Source organism: Macaca thibetana, chromosome X, assembly GCF_024542745.1.
Source record: "Macaca thibetana thibetana isolate TM-01 chromosome X, ASM2454274v1, whole genome shotgun sequence".
NCBI classification, from domain to species: domain Eukaryota; kingdom Metazoa; phylum Chordata; class Mammalia; order Primates; family Cercopithecidae; genus Macaca; species Macaca thibetana.
The window spans coordinates 144,603,154-144,617,301 of NC_065598.1; the positions used below are offsets into that span (position 1 = coordinate 144,603,154).

The 14,148-nt window shown below is 47.1% G+C and overlaps 2 protein-coding genes, 1 long non-coding RNA gene and 1 pseudogene across 4 annotated transcripts in view; 3 read left to right on the forward strand and 1 right to left on the reverse strand.

Moving 5' to 3' along the window:
• Positions 1–1,254: 1,254 nt before the first annotated feature.
• LOC126945928 (melanoma-associated antigen 12-like) lies at positions 1,255–1,586 on the forward strand (annotated as a pseudogene).
• Positions 1,587–3,301: 1,715 nt separating this feature from the next.
• LOC126945312 (uncharacterized) lies at positions 3,302–5,166 on the reverse strand. The gene is made up of 3 exons (XR_007722398.1): positions 5,063–5,166; positions 3,837–3,894; positions 3,302–3,391 (listed from the first exon to the last, which is right to left on the reverse strand). It is a non-coding gene; the product is annotated as an uncharacterized LOC126945312 (long non-coding RNA).
• An 86-nt stretch (positions 5,167–5,252) lies between these two features.
• On the forward strand, positions 5,253–8,611 carry LOC126945929 (melanoma-associated antigen 8-like). Its single transcript, XM_050775885.1, has 4 exons — positions 5,253–5,267; positions 5,310–5,341; positions 7,353–7,414; positions 7,490–8,611. The coding sequence occupies exons 1-4, from the start codon at positions 5,253–5,255 to the stop codon at positions 8,488–8,490; spliced, it is 1,110 nt and encodes a 369-aa protein (XP_050631842.1). The 3' UTR covers positions 8,491–8,611.
• LOC126945296 (melanoma-associated antigen 8) overlaps positions 5,258–14,148 on the forward strand; it is a 44,776-nt gene continuing 35,885 nt past the window's right edge. The window contains exons 1-2 of one of the 2 annotated variants that reach the window (XM_050775202.1): positions 5,258–5,341; positions 7,353–7,414. The gene's annotated coding sequence lies outside the window, so the exon portion shown is untranslated. The remainder of the gene's footprint in view (positions 5,342–7,352; positions 7,415–14,148) is intronic. The other variant, XM_050775201.1, reaches the window with a different exon arrangement.

Below are 14,148 nucleotides of genomic sequence, written 5' to 3' on the forward strand. Positions count from 1 at the left end.
TTGGAAGCCTCACCCCAGAACCAAAGGGGCCAGCTCCCGGAGTGAACCCTGGACACCCCACCCAAGGGTGATGGGATGTGGAGCCTCCTCACTTCTGTTTCTAGATCTCAGGGAGGCTCACCCTCAGGCCTTGCTTTCAGAGGGTGACTCAGGTCAACACAGGGACCCCAATCTGATCGACTGACACAGTGGTCCCAGGATCTGCCAGGTGTCCAGGTGAGGAACCTGAGGGAGGGTTGAGGGTACCCCAGGCAAGAACGCAAATGGGGGCCCCACAGAAATCTTCCCTGCCCCTGATGTCACTCCAGAGAGCATAGGCAGGGCTGTCAGCTGAGGACCCTCTCTCATCCTGGGATCTTCAGTGTCAGGAAGGAGGATGCCTTGGTCTTTAGGGGGCTGCACTCAGGTCAGTAGAGGGAGGGCCCCAGACTCTGCCAGGAGTCAACATGAGGACCAAGCAGGTTCCTCGCCCAGGACACATGGTGTCCAGTGAATTTGGATATCTCTTGCTGTCTCTCCCAGTGGACCTGGGCACGTGTGGCCCGATGTGGGTCCCCTCATACCCTTCTGTTCCATATCAGGGTTGTGAACTCTTTATCTGAGTTTCTCGAGCCAGCAAAAGGGCAGGATGAGGCCCCTCCAGGAGAAAGGTGAGTGAGCACAGAGGGGACCATGTAACCCAATGAGAGTAGGGACCTCACAGAGTGTGGCCAACTCTCCTGACAGCACTGGAAAGCCGGGGCTGTGCTTGCGGTCTGCACCCTGAGGGTCCCTCGATTCCTCTTTTAGGAGCTCCAGGAACCAGGCAGTTAGGCCTTGGTCTGAGGCATTGTCCTCAGGCCACAGAGCAGAGGAGTCACAGGCAGTGTTAGCAGTCAAGGCGAGGTTCTGATCTGAATGGACAACAAGGGCCCCACACTCCCCAGAACACAAGGGACTCCAGAGAGCCCAGCCTCACCCTCCCTACTGTCAGTCCTGCAGCCTCAGCCTCTGCTGGCCGGCTGTACCCTGAGGTGCCCTCTCACTTTCTCCTTCAGGTTCTCAGCAGACAGGCCGACCAGGAGATCAGAAGCCCCAGGAGGCCCCAGAGGAGCACCGAAGGAGAAGATCTGTAAGTAGGCTTTGTTAGGGCTTCCAGGGTGTGGTTCGCAAATGAGGCCCCTCACAAGCTCCTTCTCTCCCCAGATCTGTGGATTCCTCCCCATCGCCCAGCTCCTGCCCACAGTCTAGCCTGCTGCCCTGACCAGAGTCATCATGTCTTCTGAGCAGAGGAGTCAGCACGGCAAGCCTGAGGAAGGCCTTGAGGCCCAAGGAGAGGGGGCTCTGGGCCTGGTGTGTGCGCAGGCTTCCGCCACTGAGGAGCACGAGGCTGCCTCCTCCTCTACTCTGGTTGAAGGCACCCTGGAGGAGGTGCCTGCTGCTGGGTCACCCAGTCCTCCCCTGAGTCTCAGGGCTCCTCGTCTTCCCTAACCATCAGCGACAATACTCTATGGAGCCAATCCAGTGAGGGCATCAGCCGCCGGGAAGAGGAGGGGCCAACCACCTCGCCAGACCTCACTCACCTGGAGTTATGGTCTCGACCATGATCTTAACAGAGGGCCACTGTGCCCCTGACGAGACAATCTGGGAGGCGTTGAGTGTAATGGAGGTGTATCATGAGATGGAGCACAGTTTCTTTGGGGAGCTGAGGAAGCTGCTCACCCAAGATTGGGTGCAGGAAAACTACCTGCAATACCGCCAGGTGCCCAGCAGTGATCCCCCGTGCTACCAGTTCCTGTGGGGTCCAAGGGCCCTCATTGAAACCAGCTATGTGAAAGTCCTGGAGTATGCAGCCAGGGTCAGTACTAGAGAGAGCATTTCCTACCCATCCCTGCATGAAGAGACTTTGGGAGAGGACAAAGAGGGAGTCTGAGCAGGAGTTGCAGCCAGGGCCAGTGGAGCAGGTTGGGGGAGGGCCTGGGCCAGTGCACGTTCCAAAGCGACATCCACCACCTTCCCTATCCTGTTACATGAGGCCCATTCTTCACTCTGTGTTTGAAGAGAGCAGTCACCGTTCTCAGCAGTGGGGAACAAGTTGGGTGTGAGGGAATACAAGGCAGACCATCTCTTGGTTCCTGTTCTCTTGGGCGATTTGGAGGTTTATCTTTGTTTCCTTTTGGAGTTGTTCGAATGTTCCTTTTAATGGATGTTGTAATGAACTTCAACATTCATTTCATGTATGACAGTAGGCAGACTTATTGTTTTTTATATAGTTAAAAGTAAGTGCATTGTTTTTTATTTATGTAGGGAAATCTATGTTATTTATTTGAATTGGGACAACATAACATAGCAGAGGATTAAGTATCTTTTTTAATGTGAAAGAACAAAGTGGTAAAATGGGTGAGATAAAGAAATAAATTAAATTGGCCGGGCACAGTGGCTCACGCCTGTAATCCCAGCACTTTGGCAGGGTGAGGCAGGTGGATCACGAGGTCAGGAGATCGAGACCATCCTGGCTAACACAGTGAAACCCCTAAAATACAAAAATACAAAAAATACAAAAATACTAAAAGTACTGAAAATACAAAAAAATTTAAAAAGTTAGCCAGGTGTGGTGGTGGGCTCTTGTAGTCCCAGCTATTCGGGAGGCTGAAGCAGGACAATGGGGTGAACCCAGGAGGCGGAGCTTGCAGTGAGCCAGGATTGCACCGCTGTACTACAGCCTGAGCGACAGAGTGAGACTCCATCTCAGCTTATTTGTAATTTACAATCAAGACTTTTTCCAAGTGGTGAATGGATATAACCTACAGTACATCCAGAAACTGAAAATGTATTTAAAGCTCAATCCACCCTCTGTTGTTCTAGGGCTGGCAGTTTTGGGGGGTCAGTTCCACCAAGTGGTCAGGGAAAACAAATTGCCATCTTAACTCTTCCAAATAATCCCAAACCGTGGCAATTGTTCTACTCATTTTCCAGGGCTCCGTCTCCTGCACTGAAAAAGCAGATAAAGACATCCAGCCTTTATAAAAAGAACATGTGAGCCACGTGTTCACTCATATTGCAGCAAATGTCCTAAATGGATAATTGTATATTCAACACAACAGTGGACTAAACGAACAAGCAGCTCATATGCAAGGAACAAAAATATTATTTAACAATAGAAAACTTCCATTTTAATTTTCTACATACACGATAGAGTAGAAAAAGCAGTCAGGTCAATGGATACAGAAAAAGCCTCTGAAATAAATTTTATGCGATTTCAAATGAAAAACTTTTAGCAAACCTAAGATTCAAAGGCACATTAACTTTCTAAAATTGGCGGGAAACATACTTGAATGTGAAATGTTAGAACCATTCCCGTCCTGGTCTGGGGCAAGTCACTGATACATGCTTTCATTGCTACCGTTCATAGCTGCGATGGATATCAAAAGGAGAAAGTGATATCAAGATGAAAAAGAGGTCTGAAGATTGAAAAGAAATAGATTGTATTTTTCACAATATGACCATTAAGAAAATTCGAAGGAAGAGACGCATGGAATGTTCAAATGAATAAGAGACTCCAGAAGACAGTATGCAAAGACCACTACAGCGAATACAAGAGACTTGCCACACATAAGCAACTTAGAACATTAAATTAAAAATACACCATCCCCGACAGCATTTAAACCCAAAATATAAAGAAGAAGAAGCCTAACCGAAATATGCAAGACATTTACAGAACAACTGTACAAGTTTGCTGACAGATTCAGAGAAAAAATTCCCAAATAAATGGAGTAGTATATGATGTTCACTGATGAGGAACAGAATATGGCAAAGGGGTAAATCTCACTTAAATTAAATAAAGAGTGAATGCCTACCTGTAGCTGCCAAAGTGACAATCAAGCCCAGGCTGCTGTGCTCTACTCCCAAAATCAACTGTGGAAAAATATAGAAGGGAAAAAGAAAAATAAAACAACAATATCAGCAACAAAGTCTAAACAAGGAAACAGAGAAAAACCCTGGGGAAGATTGAAGACTGTGTTGAACTGGTACTTGTGTTCTGGGCAGGTGGAGAGGCAGGGAAGTTGAGGAGGTCTGCAACCACTGCAGATGACAGGGTGTGTTGCAGGAAAAGTTTTAAATGACCACCTCACATCAATGTACAATCTGAGTCTGCACCTCAAAACACGAGGCCAGTAGCCACGAGGTAATATCAGGACACCAGCAAAATTGGATTGATTGAGAGACTATGGCTCCAGAGTTCTGCTAATAACAACTAGAGACAAAGAGAAGGTTAGGACTGACTTTCCAAAATATTATTACTTTAATTAAATATATAGAATGAACTAGAAATAGAATAGTATGAGTGAATCACACATAGTATTAGTAGATATTGTTTAATAAAATAAGTACATATAGTCCACACACATATATGTATGAATATATGTAAAGATACATACATATAAATACATATAGCTATATAATATAAACATATATACATACATGTATGTGCTTATGCATGTAAACACAAATATGATCTACATATACCATATATAATGCACATACACAATTGGCATAGATGAAAAATTTCTTCCTTCCTATAGGAATGAGGGTTAAAATACGAAAATCACTGAAGTGGACTAGGAATGGTTAGATAACTTCAAAGCTCAGGACCTCCGCAAATTTCTTGCAGCTGCTCAGCCTCTTCAGTGTAACAATAAGTCATTTAGTACACAAAGGTTTGAAAGGTCGACCTCTGGCTGGGGAAGAGCCTCCGTGGGAAGGTGTGTGTCTTCTCCCAGAGGTCACTAGAATCGTGAGTGCTGCAACCCCGCAGGGAGCGTCTAGCCTGGGACCCGCAGCCATTCTCTGTAAGGGGTGCAGTTGTGCAAATGCTCAGAGGTGACAGAAATAGAGTATTTCCTAAAAGCAGGATTCGGGAAGAGGACCCTCCTGAGTGAAGACTGAGGGTTCACCCACACCCCATAGGGGGGCCACAGAATTCAGCTCAGCCCCTCATGTCAGCCCTGAAAGACCCCAGCAGCCTTGTCCCCCCACCACACCCTTCCCCCCACTGCCACCTCAGGAGACTCGGGGTCAGAACCTGGGTCTGAGGGGTGCAGACCCCATCAGCAGAGGGCGGGGCTCCAGGCTGTCCCAGATCTCCAGGTGAGAACCTTGAGGAATGACTGAGCCGCCCCTCCCTGCCCCGCGCTAGAATCCGGCTCCACCCTTGCCGTCAGCCCAGGTGAGCCCCGGGTGGCCGCTTGTGACGCCGCTGACGACGCGGCCGCATGGATCAGAGAGAAGCGAGGCCCTGCTTCTGAAGGGTTCGCTTGCGATCGGCTGAGGGAAGCGGGCCCAGACTCTGTGAGGAGGCGAGGTGAGACGCTGAGGGGGGACTGAGGAGGCCCCCGCCCCAGACAGAGGACCCTCAGTAATCCAGCGCCGCCCCTGCTGCCGGCCCTGGACCACTCGGGGGCGGACTTCTCAGGCTGGGCCACCCCTCACCACCTCTGGCTCAAGCCCCAGGGGACTCTGGAGTCAGAGCTTGGTGTGACCAGGGCAGGGCTGGTTAGGAGAGGGCAGGGCCCAGGTTCTACCAGACATCAAGATCAGGACCCTGAGGGAGGGCTGAGGCCCCACAGAACACATCGCTGCCTCTGCTGTCAGCCCTGGGAAGCCCTGGGCACAGTGGCTGGGCATGGCGGCCGGACATGGCGGCCGGGCACACTGATTCTGATGTCCGCATAGGGGACTGATGCAGGGAAGGGGCTTGGTATCGTGAGCACGGCTTCAGAGGAGCAGAGGGACGGCCCAGGCCGTACTGGGAGATGAGGGAGACCTGAGAGGACCAGGAACCCCAGGACAGGGGACTCACCTTACCCCTGTCTGAGACTCAGGCGCCTCCACATTTGGCCTCAGGAAACCTGCCCCTGCTCTCAGGCTGGGGCACCGCGGATAAGACTGTGGGGAAGGGATGTGCTCCCCCACTCCCCAGTCGGGGGCCTCAGGGAGCTGCAAGACACATCCGTGGTTCAGCAGGAAGGAAAGGACCATGCCTTGCATGGAGTAAATATGAATACCTGGATGACATCCAGACAGAGAAAGCCCCCATGAAACCTACTTCTGTCAGCCTTGGAAATCCTATGCAGGGGTGCCCGTGTAGCGCTCCCCTTACTTCTGCCTCCGGGGTCTCAGGGAGGTGGCAACCTGGGTCTGAAGGGTGTCCTCAGCTCAGCAGAGGGAGCCACACCTGGTCAGCACAGGGAGGAATCCAGGGTCTGCCTGGAGTCAAAGGGAGAAAGGTTGGTGAAGACTGAAGGTAAGAAGGTACCTACACAGCCCAAAGAAAAAGGGAACTTGTGGAGCCTGACTTGGGTTCTCAGTCCTAGGAGGCCTCAGGCATGGGTAACATGTGGCACGCTCTCATTTCTGCCACATGGTTGGGGATGGGCAGTCTCAGGAGGGTGAGAACCATGGTCCCAGTGTCACTCACAGGTTAGCACAGGGAGCCACACCTGTTCAACAGAGGGACGGGATCACAACATCTGCAGGAGCCAACGTGTGTACCCTTTGTGATGACTGGGGGTACTCCTGGCCTAGAAAGAAGGGACCCCACAAAGTCTAGCTAACTTTGGTTATTATCTGTGGGGAAACCCGATCAAGGGTGGTCCTAAGTGGCAATCTCACCTGTGCTATGGGCAGGAAGTTGGGGAAACTCAGGAAGATGAGGACCAACCAGGATCCTCACGTTTGGACACATGGGCCCCAATGTATTTTGTGTAGCTATTGCTGTTTTCTCACCCTAGGGCAGGACACATGGACCCCAATGTACTTTCTGTAGCTATTGCTTTTTCCCCAGGAGGCCTTGGGCACATGGGGCCAGATGTGGGTCCCTTTACGTCCTTCTCTTCCATATCGGGGATGTGAACCCTTGATCTGAAAGTTTCTCAGGCAGGAAAAGGGCCAGATCCGGGCCCTGCCGGGAGAAAGGTGAGGGCCCTGAGTGAGCACAGAAAGGACCATCCACACAAAATAGTGGGGAGTTCACAGAGTCAGGCTCAACCTCCTGACAGCACTGGGGTACTGGGGCTGTGCTTGTAGTCTGCAGCCTGAGTTCCCCCTCGATTTATCTTCTAGGAGCTCCAGAAACCAGGCTGTGAGGCCTTGGTCTGAGGCAGTATCTTTAGTCACAGAGCATAAGAGGTCCAGGCAGTACCAGCAGTCAAGCTGAGGTGGTGTTTCCCCTGTATGTATACTAGGGGCCCCTCTAGCATCAAAACAACAGGAACCCCACAGTTCCTGGCTCTACCAGCCCTTCCGTCAGTCCTGGAGCCATAGCCTTTGCCCAGAGGCTGCACCCTGAGATGCCCTCTCAATTCCTCTTTCAGGTTCGCAGGGAACAGGCCAGCCGGGAGGTCGGGAGGCCCCAGAGGAGCACTGAAGGAGACCTGTAAGTAGGCCTTTGTTAGGGCATCCAGGGTGTGGTACCCAGCTGAGGCCTCTCACACGCTTCCTCTCTCCCCAGGCCTGTGGGTCTCAATTGCCCAGCTCCGGCCCACACTCGCCTGCTGCCCTGACCTGAGTCATCATGCTTCTCTTCGGCAGAAGCGTCAGTCCTGCAAGGCTGAGGAAGGCCGTCAGGCCCAAGGAGATGCACCGGGGCTTATGGATGTGCAGATTCTCACAACTGAGGAGCAGAAGGCTGCATCCTCCTCCTCTACTCTGATCGCGGGAACCCTGGAGGAGGTGCCTGATTCTGGGTCACTGAGTCCTGCCCAGAGTCCTCGGGGTGCCTCCTCTTCCCTGACCGTCACCAACGACACTCTATGGAGCCAATCCAATGAGGTTTCCAGCAGCAATGAAGAGGAGGGGCCAAGCACCTCCCCAGACCCAGCTCACCTGGAGTCCCTTTTCCGGGAAGCACTTGATGAGAAAGTGGCTGAGTTAGTTCATTTCCTGCTCCGCAAATATCAAATTAAGGAGCCGGTCACAAAGGCAGAAATGCTGGAGAGTGTCATCAAAAATTACAAGAACCACTTTCCTGAGATCTTCAGCAAAGCCTCTGAGTGCATGCAGGTGATCTTTGGCATTGACGTGAAGGAAGTGGACCCCGCCGGCCACTGCTACGTCCTTGTCACCTGCCTGGGCCTCTCCTATGACGGCCTGCTGGGTGACGATCAGAGCACGCCCAAGACCGGCCTCCTGATAATCGTCCTGGGCATGATCGTAATGGAGGGCAGCTGCGCCCCAGAGGAGGCAATCTGGGAAGCGTTGAGTGTGATGGGGCTGTATGATGGGAGGGAGCACAGCGCCTATTGGGAGCTCAGGAAGCTGCTCACCCAAGATTGGGTGCAGGAAAACTACCTGGAGTACCGCCAGGTGCCCGGCAGTGATCCTGTGCGCTACGAGTTCCTGTGGGGTCCAAGGGCCCTCGCTGAAACCAGCTATGTGAAAGTCCTGGAGCATGTGGCCAGGGTTAATGCGAGAGTTCGCATTTCCTACCCATCCCAATCAAACAGTAGCTAACTCTTGCCTTCCTTGTACCTCTTACTGTACACTGTATAGTTAAAAAATGCATATGTGTACCTGAATTTGCTTGGCTTGAGAATGTGATATAATTAAATATGAATAAAGAAGTCCCCTTGGTCACTGGCTCATGTTTTCCTGAAACATTCATTGAGTTTCTGCTATTTGGAAGACCCTGGGTTAGTATTGGAGATGCTAAAGTAAGCCTGGCCCAGCCCTAACCTTATGGTGGTTGAGTCTAGGATCTGTATTCATATAACTAAGCTGGCCAGGTGTCCCCTAAGATCTAAAGGAAATATAAGAGAGGGGTGAGGGTGTGAGGCAACAGGTGAGAGTGGTGGAGTGTACATGCCCTGAGCCAAGGCCTTTTGGGCTTTGGGAAACTACAGTGCCTTTTGGGTGAGCTGATTCTAGTGAAATGGGTGGGGGCAGAGCCAGATTCTCAGAGGACAAGAGAAAAGCTTGGAAAGGAAAATTGCTCAGCAGTTCCTTTTGGATGGTGGAGGAAACAGAGAGTCATCTCTTCCTGGGGCAGGAATGGGAGGTGTCCTACACGCTTGTCTCAGTGTGATTCAACACAGCACACGAGGTTGGTGATGGATATCCATCCTATGCAAGGGTTTCCTGAGAGATAAGCATGAATCTGCTGGGATGTGAGGCCCAGATGCCACTGGCCAGGTGCTTTTCTTCCTGGTTGTGATAGCCTGAGCTGACTCTATTAAAGGGACATTCTAACCAGCTTATCTGAAGTGCAATTTGGCCAGTTATAACAAGGGAAAGATTTTGGGTCATGATATAATCAATGAAAAATGTGGTTTGGATGTAAAAGAAGCTGAGAGAGAAGGAAGGACTTTATTCTAAGAGCTTTGAGTTGCATCCCAGTTGGGGGAGAGTTTCGCACACTGAAATTTTGAAGTATACCCTGTGAGAGGGTAAACTAAGTGAAATGCATTAGCAAAACTTCCTTTTTTTTGGCTGAGTAATTGTTCCATGTCCTATTAGGTTGCATATTTTCTGAGAAGTCCCGGAGAACCACAACAACAATAACAAAATCCCAGAATACTAGGATCTGGGGTCAAATAATAGAAATAAAAGCCATCTGCCGTTCCGTAAACTTCTTATTTGTGTTAGGACTGGAGCCAGGTGCATCACTTACATTACATACACTCCAACAGTCCTATTGGTCAAGCTTCATGGACGAAGAATCTGAGGCTCACAGGGCTTGAGAGTGTCCCAAGATCACAAGGGTAGTAAGTAACAGGACTGGAACCAGATATCTAGTCTGATTCCCCTGGAGCCCATGCTGTTCCCACTCCTCCCGGCCTGAGGCCCACTTCCTGAGCAGTAGTTCATTTCTCACCACTTCGTCATGTCTCTCAGGTGACAAAAGGAAGGACTCTGGGGACAAAGTACTAAAAGCAGGTCAAAAGAAGGTGACAATGAGAATCAAACAGAATGTGGGTGGCATGTGTTGGGGCCCCTGGAAGTTGTTGGGTGCTTTCTGTTGAGGACCTACTGTGAAAGATGTTATGGGAGAGCCTACAAGGGCTCATCCACATCTTGGCTCCTCTGTCAAAGGCACAAGGGACAAGTACTCTCCCAGCCAGCATGTCTGTCTGGGCACAACGGTTTCAGTTTTGCTGGAATAGACAGTGAGAGGCTTGAATGTTAAACTAAATTTTGTTTATGGAATTCCAGTACTGTAACATGTTTCAAATGCACTGTTTAAATCAAATGGCAAAAAATATATAATGCTGAGAAGTTTGTAAACTCCTTGAATAAAAAGACATCTTTTATATTATTTCTTTATATTTCCCAAAGTGCCTATCAGAGCATTAAACACATAGCAAACACTTGATGATAACACATGTTTGGATTACTAAAGGCACAAGCGAATGTAATACCCAATTTTTCCATCAGTTTAATAGCTCATAAGCCACATGCTTTAAAGCACACTTTTGGCTGAGGTGTAGATCTTCCTTCTATAGGAATATTTCATCCAGACAATAGGAGAGGGTAAACTGAAGATCTCTTTCTCTTTCAAGGCATCTTCCTTTCTATTCCACTTGTTCTGCTCACATGGCCATAGAGGGAGTGGTACTGGAAGACAGAAAAACATGCCTCTTATCGGTTGATTTCTTAGCTTGTTTTCCAATTATTATCACTATGTAACAAATTGTGGAAAAAATTAAGCGACTTACATAAACCATTCTATTTTGCTTGCGATTTTTATGGGCCAGAAATTTGACAAGGGTTTGGCTAAGCAATTATCATGTGGGATTGATTCTGCAGTTGAGGTGGATGTCAACCTGAAACTGTGGTCATCCCAAGGCTTGATTGAGATAGATGTCTAAGATAGCTTATTCACATTGCTTATTCACATTGCTAGCAGCTGGTGCTGGCTATCAGCTAGAATCTCAGCTAGGGCTTTTGACTAGAGGTTTGGGAGATGACTGAATTATGGGGACAGACCTTTCCTGTGCTGTTTTGGTGATAGTGAATGGGTCTCACGAGATCCAAGGGTTTTAAAAATGGGAGTTGCCCTACACAGGCTATTTTTTTTTTTTTTTTTTTTTTTTTTTTTTGCCTGCTGCCATCCACGTAAGATGTGATTTGCTCTTTCTTGTTTTCTGCCATGATTATAAGGCCTCCCCAGCCACGTAGAACTGTGAGTCCAATTAAACCTCTTTCTTTTGTAAACTGCCCAGTCTCGGGTATGTCTTTATCAGCAGCATGAAAACGGACTAATACACTTCATAAAAGATCTTTTTGGATATATGATGTGCAATTATTTGACATATCCTTCATTTGAATTTTTATGTGTTGATCAGTGTCTTTCTCAGAGCAAAATTTTAATTTTGAGGAAGTCCAATTTATCATTTTTTCCTTCATGAATCATGTGATTAGTGTCATATTTATGACCTCTTTGCCTAACTTTAGGCCATTAATATTTCCCTCTGTGTTTTATTTAAAAATTTATGGCATTTCATGTAATATTTAGGTCTATGATCCACTGTGAGTTAATTTTTGTATAACCTGTGAAGTTTTGGTAAAGAGTTTTTTTTTTAACTCACAGATGTTCAATTGTTCTCATACCACTGATTGAAAAGACTAACATTTTTCAAATAAATTTTCTTTACTCCTTTCTAAAAACTCCATTGACTACATTTGTCTGGGTCTGTTTATGGATTCTCCATTTTATACCATTACTCTTATCTGTATCCCTTAGTCAATTCCATAGAAACCTGATTACTGTAGCCTTATATTAAATCTTAAAATTGGGTAGTAGGATTTCCCCTGATCATGCTGTTTTTAAAATTGTTTTAACTATTCCAGTTTATTTGCTTTTCCATATATTTTTGAATCAGCTAGTGTATAAGTACACAAAACTCATGCTGGTATTTGACAGGACTTATATTTGATCTATAGATCACTTTGATATAAAGCATACATCTTCACTGAATCTTCCAGTCTGTGACCATGATATGTCCATTTATTTATTTGCCCCTCCTTGAAATTTTTCATCAGGATTTTGGAGCTTGAACCATCCCAATATGTATGTGTTTTGTTAGACATGTATATATACACACACACACACACACACACACATTATTTCTTAATTTTATTAAAACTGCTAATTTTTCAATGTGTTTTTCAATATTTTAAATTCTTATTTTCAGTTGGGTTTGTAAGAAGCTTGACATCTCTCTGCCATTGTCACGAACAAGAAAAAAGCTGAACAAATTAAAAACCAACAACTTTACTTAGATCACTCAGCGAATTTAGGCCATAGGGCAAACTGCTGACCCGAAATTGAAGACACTGGCAGATACAGACAACCACAATCTCAGAGAGCAGAAGCCCAGGAGCAGAATACCCAGGAACAAGTACCAGGGTAGGAAACCCTCACCTGTACAAGACGAGTGGTTAGAGGCTCAGAATGGACAAGTTTGAGAGCTAAAAACTCCTGGGGGCACCATGTTAAGGGGGATACCACACTTTCTGGAGTTTTACCTCCAGTAGCCCTACCAGGTTCTCCCAGTGAAGACCAGAGACAAATCCATTCCTGCTTCCTGCACGGGGAGTGGAAAGGAGTCATTAGAAAATATGCCCAGAGTATTCTGTTCTTCTAAACAAGGGCTACTCTCAGAATAATCTATTTTTCCAGAGTCTAACATGCTATATTTTTTTCCAGATTCTATATATTTTTTCCAGATTCTAATTGACCTTAGGGAAAGGAAATATCCAATTACAACACCCTCCTGCCTTCCTGGCTCTCCAAGGGGAAAACAAAGCAAGAATAAACCAAACTGGGAATCACCAGTGAAAGCTACATCCCAGGGCACACTGAATCAAAGTCTGACACCTAGTCATAAGAGGATAGAATGTTTTTCCTCTGTTATAGGAAGTATGGGAATCCTTGGTTCTTTTCTAAGAACGAACTCAGCCAAGTTCTGGGGGAAGGCATTCAATCTTTCACTAAAAGTTTGATATTTGCTCTAGGTTTTTGGAAGAAAGAACTCAGCCAAGAGACACATAGCAAGGGTTAAGTAGCAGAGTTTATTGAAGGAAGATAAAGTACATTCCTAGAGAGGAGTAGAAAACAGCTCTGAGCTGGTCCAGCTGGAAAAATAGTAGTAGCCAGAGCTTATTTAAAGAGACAGTACACTCTGGAAGACAAGAGAGTGTGTGATTGGAGAGAATGAGCCAACAGCAGCTACTACTGGAGGACTCTGTCTTTATGAGAATCTTACATGATTTTTCATGAAGGGGCATGTAGGGGTGTTACTTGCAAACATGTTTTGGGAGGTCTTTTTAGGCATGCATGCTCTGTGGTTATACATGCTGCTACAAATGTTGCATATCTCATTAGCATTTAAGGTCTCCAACCAAGGGTGGTTTTTTTACTATTAAAATCCTAGATGAGCAAAAGGCTCCTCTAGGGTGAGTTTTTGGAGGAGTGTGCATGCTTGTCAGTGGGGAAAATCCCTACCATGATTATTTCTGGCTAGGGCCTTAGAAGTCCCCTTTAGGGTTGGAAGAACCTCACCACAAGGCCAGAAGTAGCCAGTGCAGCCATTGTCTTTTTTGCCAATTGTCAGTGGGCAGTGCTGACTATTAATGGGCATCATCTCTGGGACTTCTTTTCCCCAGGGCTTCCTTGCCTGCTCATTTCTGACTATCTGCCTACTCTAACACCTCCATCCATAGATCACCGTCACATCAACCACGAAATGAAACTGAAAGAACAAAACATACTAGACCTTATTGAACAGGCTCCCAAGGAAAACCAAACAAAACAAAGGTGGAAAAATGAAGGACACCATAGAGAGGTTTAGTCTCTGACACCCACAGCTACAGCAAACAGCAAACACAGCCAGAGGAACATAAACCACACACTGAAGGCCTATTTAACTCCATTCTTTTTATCTACTCCATTATATCAAGTTTGCAACAACAAAAAATCAAAGCATAATAGACAAGAAACAGTGTGAAGAGACAAAATAAGCATAATAGACATATTTTATCAAGTTTGCAACAAAAACTTTAAACCATAATAGACAAGAAACACCGTGTGAAGAGACAGAATAGGCATGAGGAACAGATTTTGGAATGATCTGACCAGGAATTAAAAACAACTATGAGGAATGTGCTGAG